The 15,270-nt window shown below is 40.0% G+C and overlaps 1 protein-coding gene across 2 annotated transcripts in view; it reads left to right on the top strand.

Moving 5' to 3' along the window:
* CFAP47 (cilia and flagella associated protein 47) overlaps positions 1 to 15,270 on the top strand; it is a 546,843-nt gene that overhangs the window by 177,572 nt on the left and 354,001 nt on the right. For both annotated transcript variants that reach the window (XM_075852746.1, XM_075852745.1), the window contains 2 exons: positions 4,987 to 5,124; positions 14,693 to 14,879. In XM_075852746.1, coding sequence (XP_075708861.1) covers positions 4,987 to 5,124; positions 14,693 to 14,879 — 325 coding nt within the window. The remainder of the gene's footprint in view (positions 1 to 4,986; positions 5,125 to 14,692; positions 14,880 to 15,270) is intronic.

Raw genomic sequence — 15,270 nt, 5'->3', positions numbered from 1 at the left:
CCACACACGCTGTCACGCCGCTGTGGAGGAGGAGAAGGGGGCGGGCACTATGTGAACAGCGGGCCCTTATGATTTTACTTTGATGTAAAGAATGGGCCCCGGCTTCGTGAAGGGACCTGTTCCCTTCACCAAAGTTAATTAATAAGAGCCCCACTGATGTGAGCAAATGAATTCTAGCAATGGAGAGCGGGCCCCCATTTTTTCAAATTTATGGCCGAGCCCCTGACGGCAGTACCGCCAGTACTGCCCTGATGGCGGCCATGATGGTAGTACCTTTTAAAGAGTGGAAAGCTGCTCTTCTGTGCATTATACATATGCCCATGGTTTTCTTAGAGCACCATGTAATGCATTATTTTCCTTGCAGCATTTCTGCATGTAAAATTTCTTCTCACTTCTGGATTTCTCAAACACCTTATAATGCGGACAACAATGTTACATAGTTACATAATAGATTATATTGGAAATTTTTCTAACTTAAAATTAGGAAACTGTTCCTAATAAAGTTTAGAAAATGATAATTCTTCTTGCAAAGAAAAAAGTGTTGAAAAAGTTTTGAAATTATTAGTTTGTTAGTTAGTTAGTTAGTTAGTTAGTTAGTTAGTTAGTTACTTAGTTCGTTTTTTTTTAAATAAAATTGTGGATCAGTGTGATTGGTGCAACTTCCTAAATACATTTTATGAAAAATGTCCGGGGACTGACAGTTTCGGTGACAACGAGTCCTTGCGTGTCTCTGGCATGCAGGATCCACCTGTAATTGATCACATCTAACGTATGAACTTAGTGCTCAATACAGCTGCTCTGTATACAGGATACAAAGCCGTATCTCAAAAAGTAAAAAGTATCTTTGACAAAATTTATTAAGTTGCACCAATCACACTAATGCACAATTTTATAAAATAAAAAATATATAAAAATAAAAAACTATTTCAAAGGTATGCGTAGCATTTAAGTAAGGCCAGTTTAATATAACCAAAATATGGTCGCATTTTTCCTGCCGAACTGCGCTTTTGCCTTTCCAGCTAATCTTGTCTGTTAAAGTTTTGATGCTTGTCTTATAACAAATACCATACCTTCTTGGGGATTTAGATGGGGTTTTCTCATTACAGACATTTATGGGATATTGATTTCACATTCCATAAATGTCTGCTCATGAGGTCCTACCACTGAGACCTCCAAGATTCCATGATCAAGGGTGCCAGGTCCCCCTTTTCCATCAGAGGGAATGCTTTGTTCAGTCACTCTCCATTATAGTCTATAAATGTTATAGAGCGAGCTATGTTAGACAATCACATCCCCACTGATCAAACATATATGGAATATCCAATAAATGCGTCAAATGAGGTAACCCCTTAAAGGGTAAAGACCTTATTTCCTTCAGACTTGCTCTGAGTCGTCAATTCTAACCATGGATTACAAGGAGTTTTGACGTTTCTAATGCAAAAAGCAAGCCTTTGGCTTTGGACAAATAAGCTTTACACACATACCATCTTAAAGTGCCTCTACTATTGCACTTGTACAAGAAAATAATATGTTATTTATTTTACTATAAAAAATCTCTACATGTCCTATAATCTTTTATACAGAACATTCCTATACAATTAGATGGCATTGATGTAATGCTAGCTATGTGCTTGAAATAACAAAAAAAAAATAATACATAATACTTGACTATAAAATATCAAGGATATAAAAATGTCCTCTAATATGCTCTTACAAGGACTGTATGCCGGTAAATACTTTTTCTTCTAGTGGCAAACAATAAAATTATTAGTGCTCAAGGAAAGAGCTCTTGATTCTCAGCTGCTGTTGCCAGCTGTTTAGGTTTAAATTACTACGTTGACAGCGACGGGAAATCAGACAAAGGATTGATGCCTGCAACTGACATGTACTTTGTTATAAAATGTGGCTATTACGTGCAATTTCATCAAATCAGTCCGGTGTTTTTCACTACTACCAGACATAGAGCAAAATACACAACAGTATTGGTTATTTATTTTACTAGTCTACAAAATATATTTTAGAGTGATTTTTGTTTAGTATAATTCTAGTATAAATTATATAGTATTAAATAAAAGTAATTATGGTTGACTTGGTAATAAAAACATTGAAATATTATTTCACTTCACTCAATCATAATCAGCAGATGTTCTTCTACCTATCATAGACTTGTGACTACATTTCTATGCATACAACAGTCTTTTTACCATAAGGATTATTAATAAACCATTTGGGACAATAATATAATGTCCTAGACCTTTTGAGATCCTATGGTATATTGTATAAATAGCAGGTTTTGTTGGATACAAACTTAGGCTAGATTCACACGAGCGTGGGGAAACTCGGATGTGAAAAACGTGAAATTCTTTCACGTCCGAGGTGCCCCCGTGCGGGTTCCGTTTTCACAGATCCCCATAGACTTGACCCTATGGAGCGATCCATGAAAACGAAACAAAATAGGACAGGTTCTATTTTTCAACGGATCCTTCACACGGTCTGTTGAAACAACAGCCGTGTGAACGGCCCCATTGAAAGACATGCATCTGTGTGACGGCCGTAGTTTTAACGGGCATCACACGGACGTATTCAACGTTCGTGTGAATAAGGCCTAATGCTGTAAATCTCACATTCTAAGACATCCCAATGAAACTTTATTGAATTAAGATATCGTGGCTGTGATGACCATTGTTGTAAATCGAACTCATTGGTCACGTTCATGGAACTTTTTTAAGTTAACTTGTGTTTTAAAATATGATGCTTTAAGATATAGTGCTTTATCCTGCATGTAGTACCTGTTATAAAATGTGAAGACTATGGTGAATAAAGCTATGTGTGTTTTATCAGTCTTTGAACTTTTCAGACAATTTTCACTCTATAGTCTTAGTTTCTTGTCTTTAGTTGGTAAGAGTGAAACTGTTGTGGTCGGTTTTTGCTGTAGCCCATCAATGCCAAAGTTCAAAGTACTTCAGAAATGCTCTTCTGTATAGGAGTTCGCATCTGCTACCCAGCTACTTTCCAATTTTCCAATGCGCAGAAGTAACAGGCTGCAAATAATTGAAGGGAGCGTATGGGCCCACTGTGCAATCACACTGAACCATCCATGATTGGAGGTAGATAGCAATCATAAATTGGCCAAATGAAGTGCCAATCAAAGAAAACGGAGGCACGGCCTGATGTTAAGTACCTGATTGAAATGTATGAAAATCTAATATACACATTTGAGTTTCAGTCCCACAGTGACACACTATTCACGGCGGACCTTCTGAGTGCACAGTTATAATTAGTTGAATAGAGCAATAAAAGATAAGTTGTATTAATAATATTGGAAAGGAATTAAAGGATATTTGTTGCCATTTGGCAAATTGTATATATCTTGTAGGTATTCTGACCCTACCTAGCCACTAGGCTCGTTTTTAAAGTCTGAAACACCCCACCTGGCACACAATAATTCCTTGTTTTTTCTTTCATCTTAACCCCTTCCCACCCACCTCACTTAAATTAACGGACTACTAGCATGGCCCCTGTACTAGAAGCCTGTTAAGTTACAAAATGTCTTCAAAGGCACTGTGCGCTCTAGCACGCAGTGCCATCGGCAGGTTCAGGCTGTCATGCTGACATCCCAATCCTGTACTGTGACAGGGAACTGTCACAAACAACCCCTGAACAATGGGCTCATATTGAGCACTGTATTCTTTAATGCAGAAGTGCTGCTTTTGTATTCGGGCGGTTGGTAGGGAAACCTGTGACGCCATTAATAATATCACAGTGACAGGGCATCCCTTGGTCAGAGAGAGCTTGGGGGTATGCAGAGAAGTGCAATCTCCGTCTTCTCTGTGTGTCTCTGTATACAAATCACTAGTAACAGTGATTTCTGTTATCAGTAATCTGTATATAGGTGCAGCATTGACTACATAGGTAAGGTGTTCTTTGCTAATCTGCGCCCCATAGTAAAAAATTATAACTATAAATATAGTAAAATGTAAAATAATATTTTTTTTAAATAAATAAATAAAAATAAATAAAATGAGAAAATAAGTAAAAAGTAAAAAAAGAAAATTCACAATCTTAGTCCAGACAATTGTAGACTTTCTGCAAACGCAATTTGCATGAGTGTCAGGTGCTCATGCATTATTAAGTTCCTGTCAACAGAATGTACAATACTCCAAACATAAAATAATTACCCCATGCCAAGAATTTTAGTCTGTCCTACCCCGACCTGATCTACTTTTGTAATTTTACTAAAAAAAATGTCTGTAGTTGGATATTTATCATCCATGTACAGAGGCCGCATCTAAAGCTAAGGGATGGAGATACATTTGTCATTGCTGTGCAAGGGAGAGTTATAGGAATAATTTTTTGGGTAAATATTATTCATTGAAGAAACTTCCTTAAAACAGAGCAATAAAAAAAATGAGGAAAACTGTATTTTTTACTGTTTCTGACCCCCCCCCCCCCCTAAATAAGACCTACAAAATTGAGTGATATTCGCTCCAAGTTAAAATAATAAGAAAACCTTATGTGACACGCAAAAAAAAAAGAAACCAAAATTTTGGGGGCAAACTAAGAAATAATAATAAGGAGAAGAAGAAGAACACACTTTTTAAAATGCAGCATTCAAAAGGGGATTTTTTTCTCTGGGCATGATGGTCTTCAACACCCCAGGTTATGAAAGAGTTAACCTCTGTATATATGTTATTTATCTTTAGTTTTTCCTTTGCAGCTGCTTACACTTCAGCCATAATGCATTATTGTGTTTAGAGAATAATTAAAGGCACTCAGACAGCCAACTCAGAGCATTTTGGTTACTTCACTATGCATTAAACTGCATTAGCCTCATGGGAAGCCCAATGGGAAGTCGTTTTCCTAAAGTCTTAACAAATTGACGTAGTACAACACCCACAGAACAAGCAGTGACATTATGACTAATTTCCCCTCAATGTTAATTATGTGTTTTTTGTTTTTTTGTTTCTCTTTTGTTTTGTTTTTAAGGCGCAAATTCAAAAGCTTCAGACTACAAACCAGAAGAAAACGGATCTTATGGATATAAATTTTCTCCATTTAAACAATGGCATATTTCAGTCTGTTACCAAACGTGTATGGACAGACATACTGTTACAGATATACAAGGTGAGAAATGCAGTTTTTTTACAATAGATAAAGACAAGCTCGGACAAATTTGACATTTTAGCTAAGAAAAAGGAAAAAATGGTTTAAGCAATAGAGTACTGATTATTTCAACAACGATTTGTTAAAGCTTTGTGGTGTGGAACCACACTATAAATAGTTTCTATATTAGCATTAAATAGGAACATCTCTGACAGTGTTAATAAATAACGGCTCTATAGTTATGTATCTAAAGTTCTCAAACATATAACAGATAATGATTGGGATAATTCCTTTCTGGCACTGACACCTACCCGACAAACACTGCCCAAACACATAGCAACTTACTATCACTTACTCTCCCGTAAATATGATTATTCCAAATCTGCCACTGGAGTGGCTTATTGGTCCACAATACTCACCGATACGTCTACTGAAGATATCCTATCTGCCTACAACTGGCAGCTAAATACTTACCTTCGGCAATGTATTGGGAAATGGCATATAAGGTGACACATAGGGCCTATGTTTCCCCACATAGGAGCTTTATAATTCGTAATACAACAGATCACTCATGTCCAAAATGCTCCTCCCCTAATGCTGACTTGCTCCACTGTCTCTGGTCATGTCCTTACATAAAAACCTTTTGGCGTCAAATACAATCATTTGTAGTCACAAACTTGTTGGAAACATGCCCTTACACAGATATATGGAGTTTGTTTGGAATACTACCGCCTGAAAATACTATTACTCGCCGACACGATAAAAAGCCTTTAATATTTATTTCTGCGGCACCATGTAAGACCATCTTACACCGTTGGATCTCATCATCCCCACCCACTGTTCGACTCTTCCTTGAGAAACTGTCATATCTCTTCCGGATGGATTGGATAGAGGCATCTTTGTCTAAGGAGAAAAGAGTAAGGCAGTTCTTCCAAATCTGGAATAAGTTCATAACCCTTCTTCCAGACAGGATTCATCTTAAATTGAAGAGCTGTTTTGGTCTAACGACCTGGTATCTAGAACAATCCATTTTAGGACATACACCTATAATGTTATAATGTTGGCGTTGACTTGTTAGGTGGTGAATTGGTGCTCGTTTCCTCATGGGACCCGGATGTCTGAACCCATATTGCTCCCCCTCCTAACCCTGGTTATGTACATGTATATAGTTACATAGTTACATAGTACATAGTTACATAGTTAGTACGGCTTAAAAAAGACACATGTCCATCAAGTTCAACCAAGGGAAGGGAAAAGGGAAGGAAAAATTTCTACACATAGGAGCTAATATTTTTTTGTTCTAGGAAATTGTCTAACCCTTTTTTAAAGCCATCTACTGTCCCTGCTGTGACCAGCTCCTGCGGTAGACTATTCCATAAATTCACCGTTCTCACTGTAAAGAAGCCTTGTCGCCTCTGCATCTTGAACCTTTTTTTCTCCAGACGGAGGGAGTGCCCCCTTGTTTTTTGAGGGGGTTTTACAAGGAACAGGATTTCACCATATTTTTTGTATGTGCCATTAATATATTTATATAAGTTAATCATGTCCCCCCTTAGTCGTCTTTTTTCAAGGCTAAATAGGTTTAATTCTTTCAATCTTTCCTCATAACTTAAATTCTCCATGCCCCTAATTAGCTTCGTTGCTCTTCTTTGTATTTTTTCCAACTCCAGGGCATCCTTTCTATGAACTGGAGCCCAGAACTGGACTGCATATTCTAGATGAGGCCTCACTAATGCTTTGTAAAGTGGTAATATTACATCCCTGTCCCGCGAGTCCATGCCTCTTTTAATACACGACAATATCCTGCTGGCCTTTGAAGCAGCTGATTGACACTGCATGCTGTTATTGAGTTTATGATTTACAAGTACACCCAGATCCTTCTCAACAAGTGAATCCGCCAGTGTAGCTCCCCCTAGGACATATGATGCATGCAGGTTGTTGGTACCCAGATGCATAACTTTACATTTATCTACATTAAACTTCATCTGCCAAGTGGACGCCCAAACACTTAGTTTGTTTAAATCTGCCTGCTATTAATCCCATCCTCTATATCATTAATAAATAAGTTGAATAATAGGGGTCCCAGCACTGAACCCTGGAACCCTGGGGTACACCACTTATAACCGGTGACCATTCAGAGAAAGAATCATTGACCACAACTCTCTGGATACGGTCCTTTAGCCAATTCTCAATCCAATTACAAACTATATTTTCTAAACCTATAGTCCTTAATTTACCCATTAGGCGTCTATGGGGGACAGTGTCAAATGCCTTTGCAAAGTCCAAAAACACTAAATCCACAGCGGCCCCTCTGTCTAGACTTCTGCTCACCTCTTCATAAAAACAGATTAGGTTAGTTTGACAACTTCTGTCCTTAGTAAAACCGTGCTGGCTGTCACTTATAATGCTATTTATTGTCACATAATCCTGTATATAGTCCCTTAATAGCCCCTCAAACATTTTCCCCACGATGGATGTTAAGCTTACTGGTCTATAATTACCCGGGGAAGACCTAGAGCCCTTTTTGAAAATAGGCACCACATTTGCCCTGCACCAGTCCCTTGGCACTATACCAGTCACTAGAGATTCTCTGAATATTATGAAAAGGGGGACAGAAATAACTGAACTAAGCTCTTTAAGAATTCTAGGGTGTAACCCATCTGGTCCCGGGGCCTTGTGCACATTTATTTTATTTAATTTAGCTTGGACCATCTCTACATTCATCCAATTCAGTATATCAACTGATATATTAACAGCACTGGCACCGGCTACATCAGCTGCTCCTTCTTCAGTTGTATATACAGAGCTAAAGAACCCATTTAGTAACTCTGCCTTCTCTTGATCCCCTGTGATCAACTCCCCATTACCATTATCTAGGGGTCCTACATGTTCAGACCTGGGCTTTTTTGCATTTATATGCTTGAAGAATTTTTGGGGATTTGTTTTACTATCCCTGGCCACCTGCCTTTCATTTTGTATTTTTGCTAATTTTATTACATTTTTACAGATTTTATTAAGCTCTTTATATTTTACAAAGGCTACAGCTGTACCCTCAGATTTGTATTTTTTAAATGCCCTTTTTTTGTCATGTATTGCCCCTTTCACAGAAGGTGTAAGCCATGTGGGGTTTAATTTTAGTCGTTTATACTTGTTACCTGTAGGAATAAATTTTGCACTATAATAACTCAAAGTAGATTTGAAAATCTCCCATTTATCATTTGTTCCATTATTTGACATTAGTTCTTCCCAGTCTATATCCTGAATTGTAGACCTACGAGATTTGTTACTCGTTCTGCGTCTCCATAGATTCTAGATATATCATTGATTGTGTGGCATATAACAATTGATTATATTGTTTGTCTTTTCTTTTGAGACGTTTATCTATAATATGAATGGCAATGTCACGAGATACGTATTATCTCATGTACTGTTTTCCCCTTCCGGACCCTTTGCCTTCCCCCCTTCTATCTTTTCTCCTTCTGTACCTCTGACTTAAAAAGTTGAAAAATTCAGTAAAAACATTTTGGAAAAGAATAAAAAATAAAAATAAAAGCTCTTTTACATGGGCCAAATATAGGGTGAACGAGCGTTCATATGAAGGCTCATTCCCAATCGTTTAGCCTGTATCGTTTATGCTGCAAGAAATATTATCGTTGTCGGCAGCTTATGTGCTGCCGACATGATGGAAATGTATGAGGACGAGCGATCATAGTAACGAGTGCTTGTCCTCATACATGGCTCTTTCCAAAAGGAACAAACGAGTGCCGATCAACGAGCTGTATTGTTGATCGGCGCTCGTTTTTAAGGCCATTTTTGGCCGGTGTAAAAGAACCCTTAGTCTCGTTCATATAGTATCACTATATATAATATATATATAAATATCTGTGTAACATAAGCTGAGCACTTTAGAAAGCACTGTTAGGCTACGTTATGTTCACACAGGGCGGATACGCTGCGTAAAAGTACACAGCATCTGGACCCTGCAGTGAATTCTGGCCGAAAACACACCAAATTGTGGTATTGTTTTTCGGGCAGAATGTCCGCCACGGAAAACAGTAGGTTAAAACACAAAAGTTTATACTTACCGGTAGTCATGGTGACGCGTCCCTCCGACATCCTGCGGCCTCCTGTGGCGACATCCCATGTGACCACTGCAGTCTGTGATTGACTGGAGCAGTCACATGGTATGAAATGTCACCCCAAAAGGCCGGGCTGCAGGATGTCAGAGGGATGCCTCATCATGACTATGGTTAAATCTAAAGCTTTTTTTTTTTCTGAGTTGCGACTTTTTGCGCGCAACAGAAAAGCAGCGATTCCAAAGCATAAATTGAAATGCTGCAGATTAAAAAACCGCACCTCAAGTCAATTTCTGAAAAAATTTTGTGGCGGATTTTTTGTACAACGTGTGGATGAGATTTGTTAAATTCTCATCCACTTTGCTGCTACTGTGATTGGCTGCAGTGGTCACATGGGATGAAGCGTCATCCCAGGGGGCCTGCCTGGATGAAGAAACACAGAATGTAAGCAAGTATAAGGCCTCATGCACACGACCGTAAAAACTCCCGTTATTACGGGTCGTAATCACGACCCGTAATAACGGGCTCATAGACTTCTATTGGCGACGGGTGCCTTCCCGTTTTCTCACGGGAAGGTGCCCGTGCCGTTGAAAAAGATAGAACATGTCCTATTTCAGGCCGTAATAACGGCACGGACAGTCCATAGAAGTCTATGGAGCTCTCGTAATGACGGGTGGCTACATGTGTGCACCCGTCATTACGGCAGCGTTGCTAAGCGACGTCAGTAAATAGTCACTGTCCAGGGAGCTGAAAGAGTTAACTGATCGGCAGTAACTCTTTCAGCACCCTGGACAGTGACTACCGATCAGAATAAACCTGTAAAAAATAAAAATAAAAGACTTTCATACTTACCGACAACTTCCTGCTTCCTCCAGTCCGGTCTCCCGCCCGTTGCCTTGGTGATGCGTCCCTCTCGACATCCTGGATGACATTTCAGGCCATGTGACCGCTGCAGCCAATCACAGGTCAATCACAGGCTGCAGCGGTCACATGGACTGCCGCGTCATCCAGGGATGTCGGGCTGGATGTGAAGAGAGGGACGCGTCACCAAGACAACGGCCGGGTAAGTATGAATTTCTTTAACTTTTATTACAGAAAAGGCTGTCCCTTCTCTCTATCCTGCACTGATAGAGAGAAGGGGCTGCCGATTAGTGCAGCGCTATTTTGCCGCCAAAAACGTGCCCGTAAATACGGGTGGAATACGGGTGACACCGGACCCATATTTACGGGCACGGGTTCGTAAATACTGGTGCAAAACGGGTGGAATACGTGTGACACCGGACCCGTATTTACGCCAGTATTTACGGGTGGGAAAAAATACGGTCGTGTGCATGAGGCCTAAGAACGTTTTTGTCTGATTTGCAATTTTTGCGGCAGAATTGCAGCTGTTCTGCCGCAAAAATCACTACGTCTTCTATTTTTTGTGGGTTTTACCTCCCATTGAATTCAGTGGGGAAAAACTGCAACAAAAAAGCAGTAATTACACAATTACAATCAACATTCTGCGGATTAAAAAAAACGTACCGCAGGTCAATTTCTGAGTGTTTTTTCCGCTTATCATTTACGCAGGGTGTGGGTACGTTTTGTTCAAATCTCCTCTGCTCTGCTGCTACTGTATTATGCTGCATATATTCTGCATAGGATTATATAAATCTGTTGCGCAAAATCTGCAGTATTTATGCTACTATCACAGATTTTTGGTGCGTAAACCTCACTGGAAATCTGTGTCACACCTCCCATGTTTGAACTCACCCTTTCAGTCGATGTTAATAGGGGTGCTTTTTTTGTGTCTGTTTTATGGACGCGACACCTCACGGTTTATCAGAATCGGAGTTAGAGCACCTTAGATGCCAATTCTGCTCTAACTCCGGTTCTGATGACAAAAAACACCCGTATCATGCCTGTGTCATAACGGCCATATAGTAGTACTTCAATAGTAAACAGTACTACTATGGTAAAGAACAGGACCGGTGTCAGCACCTGGCGAACCTGGGCAAGTTTCGGGGGTCCACTACCCTTGAGTGGGCCCACCAGTGGGCCCATCATGGCTCCTCCAGGAGCGGAATCCCCGGTCAGAGCATTGGCGATGCTTTTACGTGGGATTCCGCTGCTAGAGGTAGCCCCTGTCTAGAAGCGGAATCCACCCAGAGCGTTGCCGACATATATGGACAGTGATGTCATGGGCTCCTCCTGGAGCGGAATCCCCGGATAGAGTGTCAACAATGAGCTGGCTGGAGATTCCACTCCTAGAGGGAGCCCCATTGGCACTATCTATTGGGTGGTGTGGGGAGTAGCGCTATCTACATGGGGGGTGGCACTATCTACAACGGGGTGTGTGGTACTATCCAAAAGGGTGGGTGTGTGGCACTATCTACAAGGGGGTGTGTGTGGCACTATCTACAAGGGGGTGTGTGTGGCACTTTCTACAAGGGTGTGTGTGTGGCACTATCTACAGGGGGTTGTGTAGCACTATCTACAGGTGGTTGTGTGGCACTACCTACAGGGGGCTGTGTGGCACTATCTACAGGTGGCACAGTGGCATTATCTACATGGGGCACTGTGGTATTATTTACAGGGGTTGTGTGTGGCACTGTATACAGAGGGCACTGTGGCACTGTCTACAGAGTGCACTGTGGCGCTATCTACAGAGGACACTGGCATTATCTACAGAGGACACTGTGGCACTATCTACAGAGGGCACTGTGTCACTATCTACAAAGGGTACTGCAGCATTATCTACAGATGGCACTGCATATATGGGGCACAAACTGGGGTCCTAACTTTTATATGAGGGCACAAACTTGGGGCCTGACTTCTATATGGGGGCCAAAACAGGGCCTAACTTATATATGGGGGCACGAACTGTCGTTTTACTGCCGCTGTGAGTTCCCCAATAGGTCTGTGCCGCCCAAAAGCTCACACAAACTTGGAACCGACTCTGGTGTAGAATAAAACAGTAATGTTGTACACATAGTTATGCCCATGCCATAGTGCCTAAATCTGAAATCATGGGAAAAATTTCTGACCGATTTATTACAAGCTGCTGTCCTGCTTGTCATTATGATAAGCCTTGTGTTTTGGGAATCTAGAGAGGGTGCTCTGTCATTTATCTTCAGCGTTTACAGCCTCACAGTTTCATGCATTTCTCTGTAAAGGATTATCTGCTGTCAAACTGATGAACAGGAGCAAATCCAAAATAAGCAAATCCAGTGTTAAGCTAAGGCTTTCCAACACATTCTGTGACATGGCAATTTTCAAGTTGTTAGTAAAGAAAATCCCTCTATTTATCCTCTAACTATGTTAACGTTAGTAAGATGTCTCATGTTGCGTTCTAATAGTACATTGTACATCAGTGGGAATTTAGTCTCGCTTAGTGATATTCTATCTACTTTACAATCTCCTGATCTCTGCCATTAAATCCCTTGTAAATTGCAATCAATACTGATCAAGGTATACATAAGAGAAAATAAACAGAGGGGGAGCCCGCTTTGTTAACATCGGTGGGCAGACTATCCAAGGCCCATTAGAGAACCCAGGGTTGTCTGCTTATATTTCCTGTTCTTAGTGCTTACTAATGCGTACTTCAACAACTGTCTGTGTATTTAGTCATACACAGGCTAATATATGTATTTCGTAGTATAAGTAATCAAAATTTCTATGGGCTAAACATTTTTATATATAAAATGAAATAAAATGCCATGACTAAAAAATAAAAATGTATTAAATATGGATTTTGTTTGTAAGGGGATAATATTTGGTATGTTATTTCATATACTTATTTATTTCTTGTTGCTTATATGGCACCTACATTATCCACAGTGCTATACAGAGCCTATCATTATTTCCTAAAAAGATAAAGGACACTAGTAGTTGGCGGGCAAAACACTTCAATTTCAACAACAAATTGCCAAAGGCAAAAAAGGCCTTTTTTTTCCCCAACTACACCAAAGTTTTTAGAGTAATCCATAATATCTTTATTAAACAACCAAAAATAAGAAAGGGATATACCACATATAATTTAAAATTACAATGCGTTCTGACAGGTAAGTATAAGCACTGACTCTACTGAGTGTAGTTACGGCTAGATGGGAACTAGACCAGGTAGTTAGTCGTACAAATCAGCAAGTCGAACATAATAGTAAACTATTGTAGCTGCCAGATACAAAAGCATTAAGCTAAGATTTAGAAAAGCCCCCCCCCCCCCCCGTGGGTCCTTGGGCGACAGACTTAGTGGGCCCCTTTGCGGGGGAACTCACAGTGGCAGTAAAATGGCAGTTTGTCCCACCCATATAGAAGTTAGGCCGTCAGTTTGTGCCCCCATATATTTAGTACCCACTGTAGATAGTGCCACAATGCCCCCTGTAGGTAGTGCCACACAGCCCCCTGTAGGTAGTGCCACACAGCCCCCCTCGTAGTTAGTGCACAAAGTCCCCCTTCTAGGCTGTGTGGCACTACGCTCCGTGATTAGGGGCACGTCCAGCTGCGGACAGTCATACGCATTTGCGGACCGTGCTCCCATTTTAAAGGATGGAAGCACGGTCCGTAAAATACAAAAATAGGGTATGTCCTATTTTTTACAAGAGGTTTCTACGGCCCGGACTTTTTTCCGTAAATATACGGGAATGTGTTCGTGGACAATAAAACTGAATGCATCCGTAATTGCGAACCGTAATTACGGTCCGCAATTACGGACGAAATCTACGGTCGTGTGCATGTGGCCTGAGGACAGATGTGAGTAGATACATTTTATGTACAGTGATGCAGAATATGTTGGCGTTGTGTGAGCATCAAAAAATAAACAAATACACAATAAATGCAGAACCACGGTTATTAAAATATTAGTTTTGTTCTGATGAATAATTTTTAATGAATAAGATTATAAGTGCCCTATCTCCTACATAATCTGATCGGCGCTGTAATGTAGAGTAAGAGCAGTGGTTTTTATTTTGAAAAACTATCATTTTTGAGCAAGGTATGAGCAATTTTAGATTTATGCTAGTTAGTTTCTTAATAGATAACTGGGCGTGTTTTTACTTTTGACCAACTGGGCATTGTGAAGAGAAGTGTATGACGCTGACCAATCAGTGACCAATCAGTGACCAATCAGTGTCATACACTTCTCATTGTTCCACCCCAGCTTCTTTCACTGCACAATCACGCTGGAACAATGAGAAGTCTATGACGCTGATTGGTCACTGATTGGTCAGTGTCATACACTCCTCTGTACAACGCCCAGTTGGTAAAAAGTAAAAACACACCCAGTTGGTCATTAAGAAACTAATTAGCATAAATCAAAAATTGCTCATAACTTGCTCAAAAATAATCGTTTTTCAAAATAAAAACCACTGTTATCTACATTACAGCGCCGATCAGATTATGTAGGAGATAGGGCACTAATAATCTGGTGACAGAGCCTCTTCAAACATTTTTTTGCTTTAGTTTAGTAGTTTTTAAATTGTTCATAAGCATTGTTCTGTTTATTGAATTATTTTAGAATATTTTTTTTTCTCCAGGTGTTCATTCTTTCACGCACTGCACATAGAAAGAATGATCATGACAATGTGATAGATTGCATGCCAAAAATCAGTTCAGAGCCGTTATCGAGCAACATATATTCAACATCAGAGAGAATTCTTCTTACTTGGCTTAATGTCCATTATGAAAAGATGAGAAAAGTGGCATGGAGAAATTGTAAAAAAGGTGAGCATAATCTTAGAATTCCTTTGTAGTGTTCTGTTTCTTACAAGAAACCCATTTCAAACATAACCATATCCTAAATTTAACGCATTCACACTATACCACGTGGGTGCACAGTTCATCCCCTTCTGCTGCTAGTATGGGTGTCAGTATAGGGTTACATAAACACCTAAATATTACTATAATTGACTCAGAATCAGATCCAGACGGCAGATATGTGTTCTTAAAGGGTAAAATTGACAACCAAATATATTGCTTTTGTAACCTTTATGCTCCTAACACTGCACAAACAGATTGGCTGATAAAAACCCTTGATAGATTTAATGACTTTAGTGAGGGATTGGTGGTGGTGTCTGGAAGACTTCAATATATCACTCGAACCGGCTTTGGACAC

The sequence above is a fragment of the Rhinoderma darwinii genome, chromosome 2 (assembly GCF_050947455.1).
Source record: "Rhinoderma darwinii isolate aRhiDar2 chromosome 2, aRhiDar2.hap1, whole genome shotgun sequence".
NCBI lineage: Eukaryota > Metazoa > Chordata > Amphibia > Anura > Rhinodermatidae > Rhinoderma > Rhinoderma darwinii.
This window is presented reverse-complemented; position numbering and strand designations above follow the sequence as displayed.